Source organism: Acanthisitta chloris, unplaced genomic scaffold (assembly GCF_000695815.1).
Source record: "Acanthisitta chloris isolate BGI_N310 unplaced genomic scaffold, ASM69581v1 scaffold27307, whole genome shotgun sequence".
Lineage (NCBI taxonomy): Eukaryota > Metazoa > Chordata > Aves > Passeriformes > Acanthisittidae > Acanthisitta > Acanthisitta chloris.
This window is the reverse complement of record NW_008682437.1, coordinates 2,020-19,209: the sequence shown is the minus strand read 5'-3', so window position 1 is coordinate 19,209 and position 17,190 is coordinate 2,020. Positions and strand designations below refer to the sequence as shown.

The window sequence follows — 17,190 nt, the reverse complement described above, 5'->3', positions numbered from 1 at the left end:
CTGTTCTGCTGACCCTGCGTGTTCCTGTGGCCCTTTGGCAGACAGGCCCTTCCATAGGTTCTGTGTTCCTGGAGTGACTCATCCCGCAGCGTTTCTCGGGTAGGATTTGTGTTGAGCTCTGCCAAGGCCCCTCTGCTCCAGCCAGTGGTGTAAAAGCTCAAGGTTGTGGAGCAGTTGAGTTTGAGCTGGGGAGAGGTGGATCACACAGCCTGGGTGTGTGCTGCCCTACAGAGCCAGCATGACTGCATTGCTGCAGCACTGGAGTTGAGGAATTTTGGGCTATTTAGACTGGCCACACCTTTTATTTGCTCAAAGGGCAGGTTTGTTTCTGCAGGGTGTCTCCATAGAGACTGAGGAGGAGAGTCGGGAGGGGCTGAGGGATGAGTGGGTTGGGGATCCTGCTCTGCTCTCAGGCTCTGCACAGCTCATTGCCAGTCCTGGTGCTGGAGGTGCAGCGAGTGCTCTCACGCAGCACCAGAGGGCCTGGTGTGGCCCTTGGGCACTCCAGAGCCTGTCTGTGCCCTGTGGAGATGGTGCCAGGGCTTGTGGCAGAACTGTGGTAGGGAGCTGTGCTGCTCTGCCCAGCCCGCCTGGCATCAGAGGTTCAGAGTGTGTGCCCATGGGCATCGCAGTGGGGATATCAGCCTAAATCTTGTCCAGGCAAGAGGCAGTTTGTAACAGCATAAAAGCCTGAAGTGGCAGGTGGCAGGTGACTGGTGTTGGCTGAGCACGGTGTGGTTTAAAAATAGGCATCCTCTGCCCCAGCCAGGCTGATGCCTCCACCACAGATCCACTGTGTCCTTGTGCCGACTGCTGGGTTGGTGTTAACTGTGTTGGGCTTTCCGTGCTTGAACTGGTCCCTCCAACATCAGCCCTGAGCAGCTTGGTGAACTGCAGCAATCTACTGGCTGTGGTCAGATGGTGAAGTGTGCGTCCCAGGGGTGAATGACCCTGGGAGAAGTGTTGTGCTGTGCTGAGCCTGCACTCTTGAAGTTCCTGTGTTGACCTTAACTTCCCATGTTCCTGGCGTCTGATGGGGATGCAGAGGTGGTGTGTGTTCTTCAGAGATGTTTCACAAAAAAGTTGACTTGTGGTTTGTGTTTGTGACCCAAACTGAAATGTTTTTCACACTGCTTTACCTCTAACTGACTGAAGAATATTGGAGGGCAAACCTGAGGGAGCCTTGCTGGACATGAGTCTTCTGTGGAAGATGAGGAAAACTGGCATCCTTCCTGGTGGTTTAAATTTAGTTCCGTTCCTGAATCTCCAATCTCTCAGCAAAAAATGTTGGAATGTAACATGAGTGTGAATGATGATGTCATCAGACTGGATTTCTCTTAATAGTTTCTTCACAGGGATTTGAGCTGTGAACTGAAGGATCAGAGCATTCCTCCGTCCCTCTGGGACTGAGAGGGACTGACCTCAGACAGCCTTGAGTACTCCAGAGCCGCTCCTTCCTCCTGCGCTCAGAGGCCTTTTCTTGCCTCTCTGAGGAGAGTAGAGGCTTTGCATGAGCTCCTCAGTGATTTGTGCTACTTTTGTGGAACTATTACGATGTCTTTTATTAGCTCCACAGAATTTTTCCAAACATAGGGAAGTGAAGATCAGCGATGCCCTGCTATCCCAAGCCTGTCTGAGCAGTGGAAGCTGCTCTGCATCTGAAGGCACAGAGTGCTGCTGTTCTGTAGGGTTTTCTTGGTGAGTCAGGGAGACAAACAGCTTTTAGGAGATCTTGGGCTTGGCCAGCCTGTGGCTTCTGGGTTTCTGGTCATCATCCCCCTCTTTTCCATGTGCCCTGTCCTTTTGCCATTGCTTTAATTCTGCCTTCTGCCCAAAAGTTGATTAATATTGCTTGTTTGACTTGACAGTAATATTCTTGTGGTCCTTCAGTTTGTATTTGTTTCTAGCCTTTTGCACAGGCAGGATGCAGTTGTCTTACTGTAATCCATTTAAAATAAGTGCTGGATCTTAAGTAGATAAAGGATTATATAGGGCAGCTGGGAATTTCTGCAGCACTCCTAGGTGTGCTGATGGAAGCTGAGACAATCTCTGGCTCTATTCCAAAGTATGGTAAACCTCAGGTAGAATCCCAATGGCAGTGTGTGGTGTCAGGTGAATTACCTGTTGCTTTTCAAGCTGCAGAGCCTGGACAGACTCTTAGGACTGACTTTTAAAAACTTCAAGGCTTAGAGTTTGGGGGTGGTCAAAAAGGTTACGGGGGTAAATAGGAAATGTTAAACTCCCTGACAGCAGCGTGTGCCTCTCGCTGTCTGTGGGCAGAGAAGAAGGGAGGTGCTGGCAGCAGGGCTGTGTGATTGAATCAGTGCAGCTTGGGCAAAGGCCTTCTGTATCCAGGAGTGCTGGCATGGAAACCCACCCCGCGTTCCCTGGTGCTGCTGACCGGGATTTGGGCGGTGCAAACAGCCCTTCCCTGCTCCAGGGAGGATCTGCAGTCTGACTCCAGCGTGGGGGCTGTTCTCAGTCGACAGGAAGAGGAGATTTGTTTGTTCAGACGTGGAATTTGATGTACTGTGGGTGCAGTGTGGTTCCTGTCCATCTCCTCGAGTCAATGTCAGCTGTGGAAGAGTGGCTGAGCAGCAGTGTTGGTGCCAGTGATGCCTCTGGGCAGGGATGGGGTCTGGAGGCTGCAGAGCTGCCTTGGAGTGCAGCAAGGAGAGGAGCAGTGGTGGGTGTGGGTGAGCACAGCAGTCCCACAGTGTTGGTGGGTTTGCTTCATTTGAAACGTAAATCAAATTACATAATTCCTCAGAATGATAACTTTTCCTGCTGGTTTTCCTAGTGTAACTCAACATAAAAACTCTTCTAAACCTCTTCAGCCCCACTTTGCTGCCTCTGCTGAACTGGGTACTTGGTATGAAGCATTTGAATTTGTACTGTGGTTTTGAAGCTGCTAACGTGCACAGAAATAAAAGACTGGAAAGAGACTCTGGGGTTGCTGCAGTGGTGTAAGGGCAGGCAGAGCTGGTTGAGGCTGCTGAGTGCCCAGGACTGGGGCAGGTCACAGAGCACGGCGGGTTTGGTTGGATTTCCTGTGGTTATCTGATCTCAGCTCCCCCAGGCAGGGAGGAAGGACACGCCTGGTGAAAAGCCGTGGCTGGTGCAGCCTCCTCGACCTGGGGACTGGCTGCACTGCTGGACCACCGGGGCTCCTGCTCCTCCCACACTTCAAAAGCCTCTTTGACCGAGGTGTGGGCAGGGAGTGGTGTAACCGTGCAGTACTCCATCTACTGTCTGTAAGCTTCCTTGTGTAGAGAAAAGACCTTGGAATAACTGTAGTTTTCCAACTCCTCCTTTGCTTGCATGTGCGTCCAGCTGGGAAGCTTACAAATTGACTGCTGCTGCTTTTGATGTGGAACAATCATGGTCAATCATCCCCCCCTGCCTCCCGGCTCTGGTCACAGTGGGCAGCACAGACTGTCTCCAAGATAAGAGGGGAGTGGATTGGAAGTGGCTCGTTGAAGGGACACGTGGAGCCTGGCAGCAGCAACATCCTTTCTCACAGGGCCTGTGAGGAAGTGCTTGTTTTCAGCAGGCCATGAGGGAAGTTAAATTCAAGGAATATAAATTTTTTCCATGATAGTATAAATGTTTGTTTTTCCAGTTTATGGCTCCTTAGCATTGCCTCCATGAGAGCCAGATCCATGACTTCTTCTCCTGGCGTTTCCATGACGGTCTGCAGGAGCTGCCCAGGGTGTTTGCACAGACTCAGCAGTTCCTGCTGGCAGAGCTGGAGGTCTGGATGTGCAGAGCTGTACAAGTTCATGTTTTAAGAGCATGTTTGAAAATGTTGGAGGCCCGTGAAGGCCTGATGTGTGAGGGGTTCCACGAGGCCAGAGACACATGTGGGCAGGGCTGTGCTTTGGTGGGTGGTTCCTGTCACCAGCTACGAGATGTGAAGCTGTACCTGGAGTGTCTGCAGCAGTGCGGGTACAGGAGTGTTCTTACAGGAAACTAGGGATTTTTTTAGCCCTGGAATTATGCCTTAATTTGAGTCATCAAAGGATGGGATCAGAGTCTAATAGCCTCCCGGCCTAGCTTGCCTCTTGCTGTCCTCGGGAATCGAAGTACTAATTAGAACAGCTGTTAAAAGGGCCATTCCTAATGACTGCACCATATGAGGAGGAGGAGGAGGCCTTGCTGGTGCCCAGAGCCTTAGTGGGACCTGCTCAGCACTTGCAGGTGACCAGCAGCAGCACATGAACCCTGGATTTGGAACCTTTCCTGGTTCTCCTCTTCAGGACATCAAAGTCCTTGAAGCCTCTTTGAAGAGTTGGCAGTGAGTAGTCAAACGAGAAATTCAAGATTTGAGGGGGAAAGAAACAGCCCAAAACGTGTGTCTGTAGCCGGGTGTTCTGGGGCTCGCCATGACCTACTTTTCCAGCCTGTGTGCCGGGGGAGTGCGCAGAGCCTTTGTTGTTGCACAGATCCTGTTTCTGCAGGTGCCACCAGATACCAGGGCACGGGGGAAGATAAGGGTTTCTGGTGCCACGGTATGGAGCAGGATATGTTTCCATCGAGGTGGGTGGGAGCGAGCCCAGGCAGGGATGAGCTCTGGGCTGTTTTTCTGTTGATGAAAGGAGGCTTTTTAGTGTGGCATTTCGGTGCAAGAGTAATGTAGAAAACTATGAGAGAGTGCTCTTTTGTGTTAGATGTGTAGTATCATGTTTGCTCACAGTTTACAATGGATTTGAAGTCTTCCGTGGAACTTGAAATTGAGCCATGCTGATTGTAAGCTGTTTTGTGTGTGGAAGTGTAGACTGTGCTAATAAGTCATTTGTAGTCAGGTTTGCTTTTGTCTTAGTGGTTTTTTGTGCCTCCTGCTTGGGTCAGACTAGACCTGGTCAGTTGGTGATCTGGGTGACTTTACAGGGAATGCTGTAGCAAGCACCTTCCACCTGCTCCAAGCCCTGTCCAGCCTGGCTGTGAGCACTTCAGGGATGGGGCACAAGAGTACACACCTCTGGTTCGTAACTGCCAAGTCATACCTGAGCAGTTCTGGACAACTTCAGAGTGAAAATCCTGTCGGGTAGGAGCAGTCAGAAACCTGTTCTGTGGGTATGACCGGAGAAGGTGCCTGTCAGGGCATGGTGCTGTGTTAGTGACTTCACAGCTCAGCAGAGCTCCAGCCCTGAGGTCCTAGTGCTGAGCTGGAAAGAGATACTGGATAGTGCTGCTCCATTACCACTCTGTGTCTCACTGATGTTTAATTCATGGAGTTGAGCTGCACTGCCCACTGTCAGTATGTTTTCTCTTGTGTTCAGCTCCCCTCCAGCTTTATCTCAGTTGTTCTGCTTGAGGAGTGCCTGGACAGAAGTGGGTAAAATGCTGTCTGTTTACCTGTCGTCTGTTCTCTTCCAGCGGCAAGCTGACGAGCTTTTCTCTCCTTGTGTTACTAACGGACCCTTTATCATGAGCAGCAACTCCTCTTCTGCAGGTAATATTGCCTAGAAACAAGCACCGCAATTATTTATAAGTACTGTGAGGAGGTTTGGATATTCCTACTTAGTTGTAATCTTCAAATCTCTTCATTTTTAGTACTTATTAGACCTTTTGTAGTTCAGTGCTGAATAATAATAAACCTCTGCCAAGAACACCAGTCCAAGTGGAAAGGAATAAAGCAGCAATCCAGGGTTAGAGGCTCAGACCTGCACTAGGAGGGTGTGTGTGTGCAGTAAACAGGCTGTGAAATGGCCACTGGAGAGTTGATTCCATTGCAGTGGCATTTGGCTATGTCATTCCCATCATGTAATTTGGGGGAAAAGAGTAAAACCATGTGTCTTCAGACCTGAGTTAACTCAGACTGTGGAATTTCTCTGTAACAGAGCAGGAACTGTCTGGGGAGCAGAGTCTGTGTCAGCAGTGGGATGCGTAGCTTGTTCCTCCAGACCCTTCTCCTCAGCACAGCTCTCACTTCTTGCAGCTAATGGAAACGACAGCAAGAAGTTCAAAGGTGACAGCAGGAGCGCCGGGCTCCCGTCCCGAGTGATCCACATCCGCAAGCTGCCCAGCGACGTCGCCGAGGCAGAGGTCATTTCTCTGGGCCTGCCGTTCGGCAAGGTCACCAACCTTCTGATGCTGAAAGGAAAAAACCAGGTATTGTCTCCCTAATTGAGAGCAGGATCGTGTCAAAGGCGCAATGAGTTTGTCATCAGGAAACCAGCTCCGAGTTGTTTAAACAACTGCCCTGTGTTAGGAGTCAATAACTTCTGCATGCTCTTATTTTACTTTTCTGTGATTATCCCATGAGCTGTAGAAAATACTATTTTCAGGCTGCAGAAGGAGCTGAGTCCATAATTACAGGTTGTCACTTATAATTAGCGTGAGGCCTGGTTTGGAAATTGCAGACCAGGGAAGCTGTTTGAACAGCAGTCCATGAGTTGGCCTCTTTCACTCGGGCTGGTAGCCCGTGTAACGTGGCGTGCTGAGGACACCTTCCCTCCCTTCCCAGAGCAGAAAATGAGCTGGGACACTCTTGGGTAACGCGGGAGGTGTGTGCTAATTTGGTAACTAAAATTGGCCTGCAAATTAAGGAGTAAAAAAGCAAGCTGACTTTAATCATTGCTTGAAATATTGTCTTTAATTTTAATTACGAAGAGGTGGTGTGATTATCCATAAGTGCTTACTGCAGTGAGTCGCTACAGCCCCTTACGTTTGCATTCTGAGGGACAGGAGTCCCTCGGGGTGGGGAGCAGTGAGGGGCTTCTGCCCTGGAGAGGAGCTCCTTAACATGATGAGTGAAGAGTCTGGATTAGTGCTGTGTTTGTGTTCCTGCAGACACGTGTCTGCATACACGTAGCACTGACATCTTAGGGTGAGACTTGCACCAAATCAGTCTGGAGAGTGAAGATTATTTGCTCTACTTAAGAGTCGATTCCTGAGCAGTTCTGTGTGCAGAGATGTGTGTGTGGCTGCAGCTTTTGTGGGGATCCAGTCCCGTCCCTGTTGAGCTGAGGCTCGGGGTGCTGCCCTGGGGTGATGTGTCCCTGTTGCATTCTTTGCAGGCTTTCATAGAGATGAACACGGAGGAGGCAGCCAGCACCATGGTGAACTACTACACCACAGTCACTCCAGTGCTCCGGAACCAGCCCATCTACATCCAGTTCTCCAACCACAAGGAGCTGAAGACAGACAGCTCTGCTAACCAAGCAGTCAGTTTGTGCTTTGTGTTGTCACCTGGGGTGTGGGGACAGCCAGCTCCCAGCTGCTGGTGTGAGATCCAGGGCCTTGAGCCATGTCTGGAGCTCTAGGATGTTGTGTGAAAGGTTTCTGTGAAGTGGTGGGGCAGAACTGACCTGGGGCATAGCACAGCCCGTGGCTGGTAGGTGCCAGCTTTGAGGTGGGCAGCACCTGAACCCAGAGCTCATCAGGCTCTGCCTGGGCCCTTGAAGGTCTCTGTGCACTACACCCTGCAGAGGGGGAAAAAGTTCCTGTTTTTTCAACTCAGCTGCTCTTGGCAATCTTTCAGGATAGGAACACTGGAAAGAAGTTCAAGTTACTTGTGGCTCCTTATCAGAGGTGGCTGCCAGTGTGTCCCCTTGGCCTTCTCTCACTTTTCAGGCTGACTCCAGTGCTGTTGGGTGCCTCTCACAACGGGAGCCACATCAGAGTTCTGTGTGTGAGGGAGCCCTGCAGGAATACCCCCAGGCAGTTCTCACTCCTGGATCCCTGGGGCAGATCACTGTCTTGTCAGCTTCTCTGGGATTCTAGACATGGTGTTTTTGCCCCAGAGGAGCATCCTTTTTCCCTTTTTCTAAACAATGGGACAATTCTTCTGCATCAGCTGATGCTGAGCAAGATTTTGCAGTGGCATAGGTACTGCACGTTGGATTTAGTCTGTATTTTAGCATGTCCCTTGCTGGTTGGGGTGTTTTTTATTGGCCATGTTTGGAATGCCCTAGAGCACCCCCAGCCCTAGGACAGCACGTGGCTCTCTGTGCTGCTCTCTGCAGAGTCCTGCTGGCCGTTCTCAGTCAGAAGGCCCAGGAAGAGCTGAGTGTGTGTCTAACAGGCTGTTTGCCCCTGCAGCGTGCCCAGGCAGCTCTGCAGGCTGTGACCACGGTGCAGACCGGGAGCCTGGCGCTGGCAGCCACGGCCGCGGCCGTTGATGCGGGAATGGCTATGGCTGGACAGAGCCCTGTCCTGAGGATCATCGTGGAGAACCTCTTCTACCCTGTCACTCTGGATGTTCTGCATCAGGTAAAACATGCCACCACAACCACAGGGGGAGCAACAACTGGTGCACTGTTATATTTGCAGAGTCTGTGTTTCATGTTTGTGCAGTGCAGGTTCTGAGCAGAGCCCTCAGACTGACCTACAAAGATTTTGCTCATTTTGGTCTTTCCCTGGCTAAGCTTTAGTTTCCAGAGGTTTGATTCCTGGTCCACTTCAGTTGGATTGCAGTTCTTCAAGTTCTGTTTAGGTTTTAGCAGCAGTAGCTACTCCATGTCCTCATGCCTGGGCAAAGGGAACTAACAGTGTCTTCATGTTTAAAATGCAAACTTGTCTGCATTTAAGAATCCCTGAAACTCCTGGAAAAGTTCCAACTTGTGAAGGTATTTGTGAATCTTCCTGTGTAATAACCCAGAACAAACTAACTGTATTTAGGGGACAGTTCAGTCACTCTGGTTTTCAGTCCAATGCCACGTTCAGTTGAGCAATGCCCACAGTGTGGTTTAAAACCTTCAGCGTTTAAGTTGAAAGTCACAGGCTGAAAGGATGACTTGTTCCTGCTTGTAGCAGCTGAGATCAGTGTGAAATTATCTTACTGGAGATGTGACATGCGAACATTGTCTTGCAGATTTTTTCCAAATTTGGTACAGTCTTGAAAATCATCACATTCACGAAGAACCACCAGTTTCAGGCCCTGCTGCAGTATGCTGACCCCATGAGCGCGCAGCATGCCAAACTGGTGAGTGCTCCCACCTGCATTGCTCACTCAGGTTTGCCTTGGTCAGCCCAAGCTCAGGTCAGACACAGGGTCTGGGCCTGCTCGGGGTCCTGGTGGGCTGACACCAGCATTGCCCCCATGGCTGGGGCTGCAGGAGGTGAGTGAGGCAGAGCTGTCTCCACATCAATACCTGCCTGCCCTCAGGTGGAGTCCTAGCATGGCCCAGCACCTTCTCTCTCGAAGGGGATTGCAGTGAGCTTGGTGTAGATACATTTGGGTAAAGACTGGTTTGTTTCCTCACAGTCCCTGGACGGACAGAATATCTACAATGCCTGCTGCACTCTGCGCATCGACTTCTCCAAGCTCACAAGTCTCAATGTGAAGTACAACAACGACAAGAGCAGAGACTATACCCGCCCAGACCTGCCCTCTGGGGACAACCAGCCCACTCTGGACCAGACCATGGCAGCTGCTTTTGGTGAGAATTCTGGAAGTGGGAGCATGACAAATCCAACTGGGGTGGGAGGTGTGTCGGGAGGGGAAGGGGAGGGGGCGTCAGCCTGGTGTTTGGTCAAGATTTTGGAATGGTGTGACTGAGGAAGAAGACTGGACACAAAATCCTCCCAGGAGCAGTGTGGGGGACTGGGGGCGCTGGGAATGATGAGCTGGGCCCAGCGGTCGGTGCCTCCGGCGCCACCTGGTGTCCTCCCTTGGCACGGCCTGGCAGGGTTGGGGTGTCTCACCGATCCTGGGGGCACTGCTGGGCTCAGCAGTGCAGGAGGGACTGGCTGGTGTCCTGGTCAGAGCTGTTCTGGAGCAGTAGGTTTAGCCCAGGAGCAGTTTTTGTAATCTCTTGAAGCTCAGAGTTCTCACGAGAGGCATTTCTGAATTGCTGTTTGTGTTTTGGGGTTTAGCTTTCAGCTAAGTGCTGATGTTGAAGGACAGCTTGAGACATTCCAGCTAACTCTATAGTTTTCCTGCTGTTGGGTGTCTGTATAATGCGTATGTCTTTCCCAGGTGCCCCAGGAATAATCTCTGCTTCTCCATATGCAGGAGCTGGCTTCCCTCCTACCTTTGCCATTCCTCAGGCTGCAGGTACTGTATTTCGTAAGTTAAAATCTTATGTAGGTTTTCTGTTGCTGAAGCACCTTGATGTTTTAAAGCCAAGTAGCAGTGTTGTTGGGGTTAGCCATGTAAATTCCAAATGCTGGCACTTGGGCTTAGAAAGGACTGGTGTTCCAGTATTTCACTTCTGGGAATGCTGTGTGCAGCTGCAGCACCTCTGGGCAATATCCTGGTGACAGGAGGAGAATCAGCTAGCAGCATGGGAGAGGCAGTAAAAGATTGTAAAATTGAGGGAGATGGGGAGGAGATAGGGGAAATTGAAAGCACAAGAACTTCTATGTGGTTGCAGAGGTTGGGAACTCTCTCTGACAGCTCTAAGTGTGGTCAGAAGCAAGGAATCTGTCCATTTCTTCCTAAATATTTTGAGAAAGCTGTTATTTAAACATAAGGCCAGTGACATGCGCTGGGACGGTTGCACTGTAAGGTTCACAGCTCACGTTGTGGGTAACAGATCATTGCTGCTTCCAGCAGTAGTCAAGAGCCGAGATGAGAGCTGGAGGTGCTGAATACACTCAGTGCAGTGCCAGCCTCAACAAGCCTTGCTGGGGTTCTCAGCATTCCAGGCTATGTTGACTTGCTGGGAAGCTGATGAAATTTCCTTGCTTATGACAAGCAAGCACAGACCAAGCTGTTGAGGCATTGATATTTTGGTAACATCCAGCCCTGTTGGGGAAACAGGCAAGGCTGCTCTGGGGAGTAATCCAGGGGATTGATTGCTAGCAGCTGTTTCTCGAGCTTTAAAGCTCCTGGCCCTGGAGAGCAGTACAGGAGGTGCCAGCTGGTCCTGGGAGCAGCCTTGGAATGCCTGTAAATCCAGCTGCAGTGATTGCCCTCCCAGAGAGCTGGGCTGGTGGTGGCACACAGTACCTGGTGGTTGCTTGCATGGTGAGCACAGTGTGGTGCATGCCCTGGTCGGACAGACCCTCCCCACATCCCGTGTGTGACACCTCCCTGCACCAGCACAGCTCAGGCTTTGTGCTCCCTCTGCCGCTTCTGAGACATGCACGGTGGTGCTGAGGCACCTGCTCAGCACCAGGCACTGCAAGAGCAAATCCTGTTAGGAACCAGAACATTTCCTGCAGCACCAGAAGGGGAGGCTGCTGTTGCCCTTGGGGATATGTTTGGAATGATGACTTGCATGGTACAGAGGGTGTGCTGTTCTCCCTTCTGGTGCAGCAAATACACTAGAGTACATGCTGTTAATTCTTTACTGGTTAATATTCTTTAATTTCCAGGCCTGACAGTTCCAAGTGTTCCTGGAGCACTAGCTCCTTTGGCTATTCCAGCAGCAGCTGCGGCGGCTGCAGCAGGACGGATTGCCATTCCCAGCTTCGCTGGGGCAGGGCACTCCGTGCTGCTGGTTAGCAATCTGAGCCCAGAGGTTAGTGCAGTCCTAACTTTACTCTTTTCTCCTTCCTGTTATCTGCTCTCACTTTCTGAACGCAGATTGTGCTGAAATGCATTGAGAGTGGCTCCTGCTGTGCCCGAAGGAGGCAGCGCCGCCTGAGCAGCTGTGCCACGCTCTGCCCGCCCTAAGCACGGGGCAGAGCAGTACTCTAGTTGCTGAAGGGAAATGGGAAAGTCCATCTCAAATTAAAATCTTGCTCTTCCTTGGTTCAAAGCCAAGGATGCTGCCTGCCTGCTCTTGTCCCCCAGAGACTACAATGCCTGTCCCTTCCTCCCTTTTCTGTTTGGAGTCTCCCTGCCATTCCCATGGAATAGTGTCATTTGGGTCACAGAATAGCCATGTCCATTCCTTTTCCTTGGCATGTTGTAGTTTTTAATACATTAATCCAGAACTACAGAGAGGCTTTATGCTGACCTTTGCTCCTTCTGTGTAGTGTCTGGCCCCTGCCAGCTTGACCTTGTACCTGTGCAGTATTTCCTCTGCCATGTGCTTGCACATTTCCCCCTTCCAGGATTCCTGGAAGTTTTTCCTTAGCTAAACCCAGCTCACAGTTTACATTTTCAATTCTGCTTAACTGAGTGAATTGAAATATTTGGGTTGCTTGAAAAACAAAGCAACTAATATTTGATCAAAAGTCTTGTTTAATGAAAGACATCACCAAGAGGGAATTGGATACGGGGGGCTCGGATTTTCCTTCAGTCAGCCTCTGGCTCTGGTTGGATTGAAAGTGTAGAACTTCTGGTGTGCAGCAGAGTGATGAGGCTCTGCTGAAGAGCTGGAGCTGGTGGGACTGTGCACACAATTAATAGCAACCTTGCCAAGCTGTAAAACTTACCAGTGATGGCAGAGTCACCACAAAACCTCTTTGGATCTAAGGGGAAGCCTGGATGTGACGAATGATCAAAATGTTTAAGTCTTGAAGCAATTGGATCATGTCTCAGATTGCTCTTACCTGTCTTGCTGTTCTCTCCAGGGCATGAAATAACGGCAGGGGCTGTGGTTCAGCTTCTGGGTTTGCTGCTCGTGCTGCCTGGGAACTGCTCAGCCATTCCAGGGACTCTCCTCTCTGGCTTGTCCCATCAAAGCCTCAGGCAATCAGAGCTGGCGTCACTGTTCTGAGCAGTGTGGCGCTGCCAGGCGTGTGCCCCGGGGTGGTGCTGTGTGTCTGGGTGGCAGTGGCAGGATGAGGGGCCGTGCTGCACCTCCCTAATCCACTCTCAGCTCTGAGCAGTGCCTGCAGCAGGCACAGCTCTGCATAGGCAGGAGCAAGCACTTATTTCATGCCCTGTGTTTTTTGAGGAGCTCTTCACTCTCCATCCAGCTTGTCTTTGGGCTAGAGAGACTTTGGTACTTGAACTGAAGCTGTGAACTAACAGACATGAAACTTTTTCCATTGCCTGTATAATCAGTGTTGTAGAAACTTACCTGTGCCACAACCAGTTAGTAAAGAGACAGTATTGCCTGGAGTGACTGCTCTGCCATGGGGTGGTCCTGAGTGGGAGTCAAGGGGACTGAAATGGCTCTGTCTTCCCTTCCACAAGGGATGGATGTGTAGCCCGCACATCACAGCTCGTGGTGACCTGCACACACGGGACAGAGACAGACCTCTGCAAACAGGGTACCTGTTCTCTCTCCATGTGCTTCCAGCAGCCCTTGGAGGGCAGTGTCATACAGCTGCTGGATCTGTTTGTTCAGGCAGTGGTTGGTGTCCAGAGTGGACATTCCCTGTGGTGCTTCCTGCAGTCCCTGGCCCAGAGCAGCAGATGCTGCTTGTGGCTTGGTCCGTGAAGTCACTCTTATTCTAAGGAAGTCTTGTAATTAGAGAGTATTTTCAGCCAAATTTTAGAGAATGGCAATGGAGTTGGCTCTTGCAGCCCATGGAGTCACTCCGTGGGGATACTGTCTCTTACTTCTTTGTATACCTGAAGTAAAAATGCCTTTTCTTTATCATTGTGTTCCACTAGGTAAAACCTATTAACTGTTTCTGTAAGCGAGTTATTGTATGTAGAATTCTATAAATCTGACTGATGGAACACTACATATTCCTTATGTATTTACTGACCTGTGTTTTTTGCTACTTTTTTCTTTTCTCCCCATCCCTGAATTTTTTTTCTTCCCCTGATCCGGAATTTCTTTGCCAACTGACTGCACGGTACTTCTGCTTCCTGTTGTTGCTTGAAACAAAAAATAAAAACATTCCCCTTCCAAAAAAAAAAAAAAAAAAAACAAACCAAAAATAAAAAAAAAAACCCTGCTCTTCGGAAACCAACCTGCCCTTCAATATTAACCATCTTGAAAACTTCATCATCCATCAACCAATTTCGCCATTTCCTGCGGGGACTCTGCCCTTCCTCGTTGTGGACGATTTGTGCAACCTCGCTCTCCCCTTCGATTCCTTACCTCTTCCCTGTCCCTCCGCTGCCTTGCTCTGCTGTTCTCTAAAGAGAGCTACACCCCAATGCCTCTTTATTCTTTTCGGTATGTTATTATTCACACTTTTTATTACCTTGTTTTTCATTTATTTGAGATTTACTTTTTGATACTACAGAAATGTACAGTTTGCAGTTTGCCATTTTTTTTGTTTTGTTTGAATGCGTAATTTTGGTTTTACATTGTTTACTTAGTTTGCTGTTTAATTTAGTCTGCCTTTGGTTTTTGTTCAGTTCTGCATGGGTTATTGCTTTGCATGCCTTTGATAAGAGTTTTAAATTGTGAGAGCATGTGAAATTGTCCAGTCTTCTGGCAGTAAGATTTTGGCTTTTTGCTGAAACCCAGTGTCTTTTCTTTAATGTATTGTTCCATTGTTATTATTCTGCTACATAAGAGTTCCCTTAATTAGAGCAGAATACGTAGCCGTGGTTGGAATGAGATCAGTTCTGGTTGGGAATGGATGTTTTTGCTGTTGGATTGGTTAGTTGATGTTAAGTTGAATGAGACTTTGTTTCCCTGCCTAAGTCTGTTCTTGTTTCCTCCCCTCTGAAGGAGTCTATGGTGATGTGCAGAGGGTGAAGATTTTGTTTAAAAAGAAAGAGAATGCTCTGGTTCAGATGACTGATGGCAACCAGGCCCAGCTCGGTAAGCTCAGACACGTCAGGCTGGGCAGGAAGGGAGGAGTGGGAAGGTAAAGCTTGGATAGTGGTGCTTTGCTCTCCTCAAAACAAAGGCTCCAGCCCTGACTGTCCTTGCCCTTGTGGCTGTGGGGCAGCTCTGGAGCAGGAGTGGCTCGTGGGCCCAAGTGGGAGACAGACTCAGAAGGCATCAGGGCAGAGGGGCACAGCCAGCCCTGCAGGGTGTGAGGCTGGGCAGAGAGAGAGAGGGGAATTCTGGCTTTGGTTTCAGTCTGAATAAACCCACAGTGCCCTGCAGTCAGGTGTGTCCTCCCTTGCAGCCATGAGCCACCTGAACGGGCAGAAGCTCCACGGGAAGCCGATCCGTATCACCCTGTCCAAGCACCAGACGGTGCAGCTGCCCCGTGATGGGCAGGAGGACAACGGCCTGACCAAGGACTTCGGCAACTCTCCTCTGCACCGCTTCAAGAAACCAGGCTCTAAAAATTTCCAGAACATCTTTCCCCCTTCTGCCACTCTTCATCTGTCCAACATCCCGTAAGTATCTGCAGGGAGAGCTCCTGTATGGCTGAGTGTCAGCTGAGTGTTGTGTCTGCAGGCCTGGTCTGAGAGCCAGCACAGGCAGCTCTGTGCTGCTGGCAGGAGGAGAGCTCACCCAGCTCCCTGTGGAGAGGCTGCTGGTCGGGAATTTAGGAAAATGTCTGATGGGAATCGGTTTTGTGAGATGAGCTTGGTCCCTCAGTGTCTGTTTGACTGGAAAACCTGTTTGTTTCAGACCTTCAATAACTGAAGAAGACCTTAAGATGTTGTTTTCAAGCAACGGTGGGATGGTCAAAGGATTCAAATTCTTCCAGTAAGTGCTCTGTGTTATCCTCTGTCCTCTGCTTGCACTGGGCTTTTCATGGGAAGGGTGTGGAAGTACTTAGTTCTGATCAAATTCCAGCTCAGGCTCAAGGGTGAGCAGAATCCTCACCGATGTAGTGTTTGACTCTGGAATAAAGAATTCCTGAGTTGAGTGTGTGGTGAGCATGGGTTGAAGAAAGCCAGGTTAGCTGAGTGAGAGTTGGGCTGTGCATGCTTGGCACAGATCTCCTCTGTGCAGTGTGTGTGTTACAATACTTGGGGGGGTCAGGTCTCTGCTCCATTGAGTGCTGGGTGGGAGAACTTGGATCGAGTTGGGGAAGCTCCTGCAGTGGAACTGAACATGCCTGAAACTTGTGTCTTGTCAGGAAGGACCGTAAAATGGCTCTGATCCAGATGAGCTCTGTGGAAGAAGCCATTCAGTCCCTCATTGAGCTCCACAATCATGACCTGGGGGAGAACCATCACCTGCGTGTGTCCTTCTCCAAGTCCACCATTTAGAGCTTGGGAAGGCCTGAGACAAAATGGACTTGACTTAAAACCTCTGGGGTTCAGCCTCCACCTTAAAAGGCTGAGCACTAGGGTTTCAACTTCCATCATTCCAGAAAAAAAAAAAGCCACTTTAAAAATGCAGCTGAAGTGACCTTAAAAGACCAGAGATTTATTTTTTTAAAGAGAAATCAGTTTACCGGTTTTTACAAAAAAAGAAAATTAGCTCTAATTTCTCTTGCTAACCTTGCGGTGATGGGTAACAATCTTGACTGTTCCAATAAAAATCACAAGTTAAAGTTTACACTATGGAGCCTGCTCTGGGAAACTCCCCTCCCCTCCTGCTCCTCCTCCCCCAAAAAGCAGATCCCAACAAGTTTATCAGGTTTCACATTGATGCCTTTTTTTGTTTTCTTTACCCATCCATGCCTTGAAAGACCTAAAACCACTGTGTGAATTCACTGTAGCGCCTTGGAGTCAGGACTGTGGTGACCAGGAGCTCCCAGCCTGCCCAGCACAACACTCGGTTGCGTTGATCCCACCTTGCCTGTGCACCTGCTGTGTCCTGTGCCTTAAACCTTCTACTTCTTTGGGGAAAACATCCGAGCTGCAGGGAGGGGAGGGCAGAGCCGAGGAGCAGCGGCCCTGGCTGCCCACCAGCCAGGGGAGGGGCAGGGCGAGTGGCAAAGTGGATAAAGAAAATACTGGGCAGTTGTGCCCCACTGCCCACAAGTGTCTCCATCTCCACGTACCAGGTGTCTTGTGCCACTTGCCAGTCTGCTCGAGGGTCACTGCCACCTGCAGCCCAGGTGGGAGTGACCCGAGGCCCTTGGCAGCGCTCGGACCGCCAGGGGAGCGTTCCCAAGGCCGAACCACATTCCGGTGAGGTGTGAGCTGAGGCTCTGCCCCCACAGAGCAGTGGTGAGAGACACTGTGGGACACTTGTGAAGACGAATCAGAGACTGTTGAAATTGTGTGTGTATATACCTAAATGCTTGGCTAGGATTTGGAGAATCCTTGGACACCCCACACTGAGGAGGGTGCCGGCGAGTAACCAGGCTGCTGTAGCTCCGTCATTCTTAGAGCATGTCTTCAGCATTTGAGCTTTTGTTTGAATCCTTGTATTATACTTTGATGCCGTTGCTGTCCTCTGTGCCTAGCAATATTTCCAGTTGACCAAATATTCTAATCTCTTTATATGCAAAAGAAATAGTTTAAGTACCTTTTATAGAATGATAAGATGGTATAAACGTAATCTAAATTTACTCCTTTGTGGTATTACCCGTGTATACTGTACTCTGTTATTTTATTTGTTTTGTAATTGAAGCTGT

At 49.9% G+C, this 17,190-nt stretch overlaps 1 protein-coding gene across 1 annotated transcript in view; it reads left to right on the top strand.

Moving 5' to 3' along the window:
* The window catches only part of PTBP1 (polypyrimidine tract binding protein 1), a 19,697-nt gene extending 3,536 nt beyond the window's left edge, over positions 1–16,161 (top strand). The window contains exons 2-14 of the mRNA XM_009078537.1: positions 5,380–5,455; positions 5,942–6,114; positions 7,023–7,169; positions 8,047–8,217; positions 8,819–8,929; positions 9,212–9,386; positions 9,926–10,003; positions 11,269–11,414; positions 13,886–13,919; positions 14,424–14,516; positions 14,830–15,046; positions 15,285–15,362; positions 15,739–16,161. Of these exons, the coding sequence (XP_009076785.1) occupies positions 5,431–5,455; positions 5,942–6,114; positions 7,023–7,169; positions 8,047–8,217; positions 8,819–8,929; positions 9,212–9,386; positions 9,926–10,003; positions 11,269–11,414; positions 13,886–13,919; positions 14,424–14,516; positions 14,830–15,046; positions 15,285–15,362; positions 15,739–15,871 (1,581 nt within the window). The 5' untranslated portion in view covers positions 5,380–5,430 and the 3' untranslated portion in view covers positions 15,872–16,161. The remainder of the gene's footprint in view (positions 1–5,379; positions 5,456–5,941; positions 6,115–7,022; positions 7,170–8,046; positions 8,218–8,818; positions 8,930–9,211; positions 9,387–9,925; positions 10,004–11,268; positions 11,415–13,885; positions 13,920–14,423; positions 14,517–14,829; positions 15,047–15,284; positions 15,363–15,738) is intronic.
* The last annotated feature ends 1,029 nt before the right edge of the window (positions 16,162–17,190 follow it).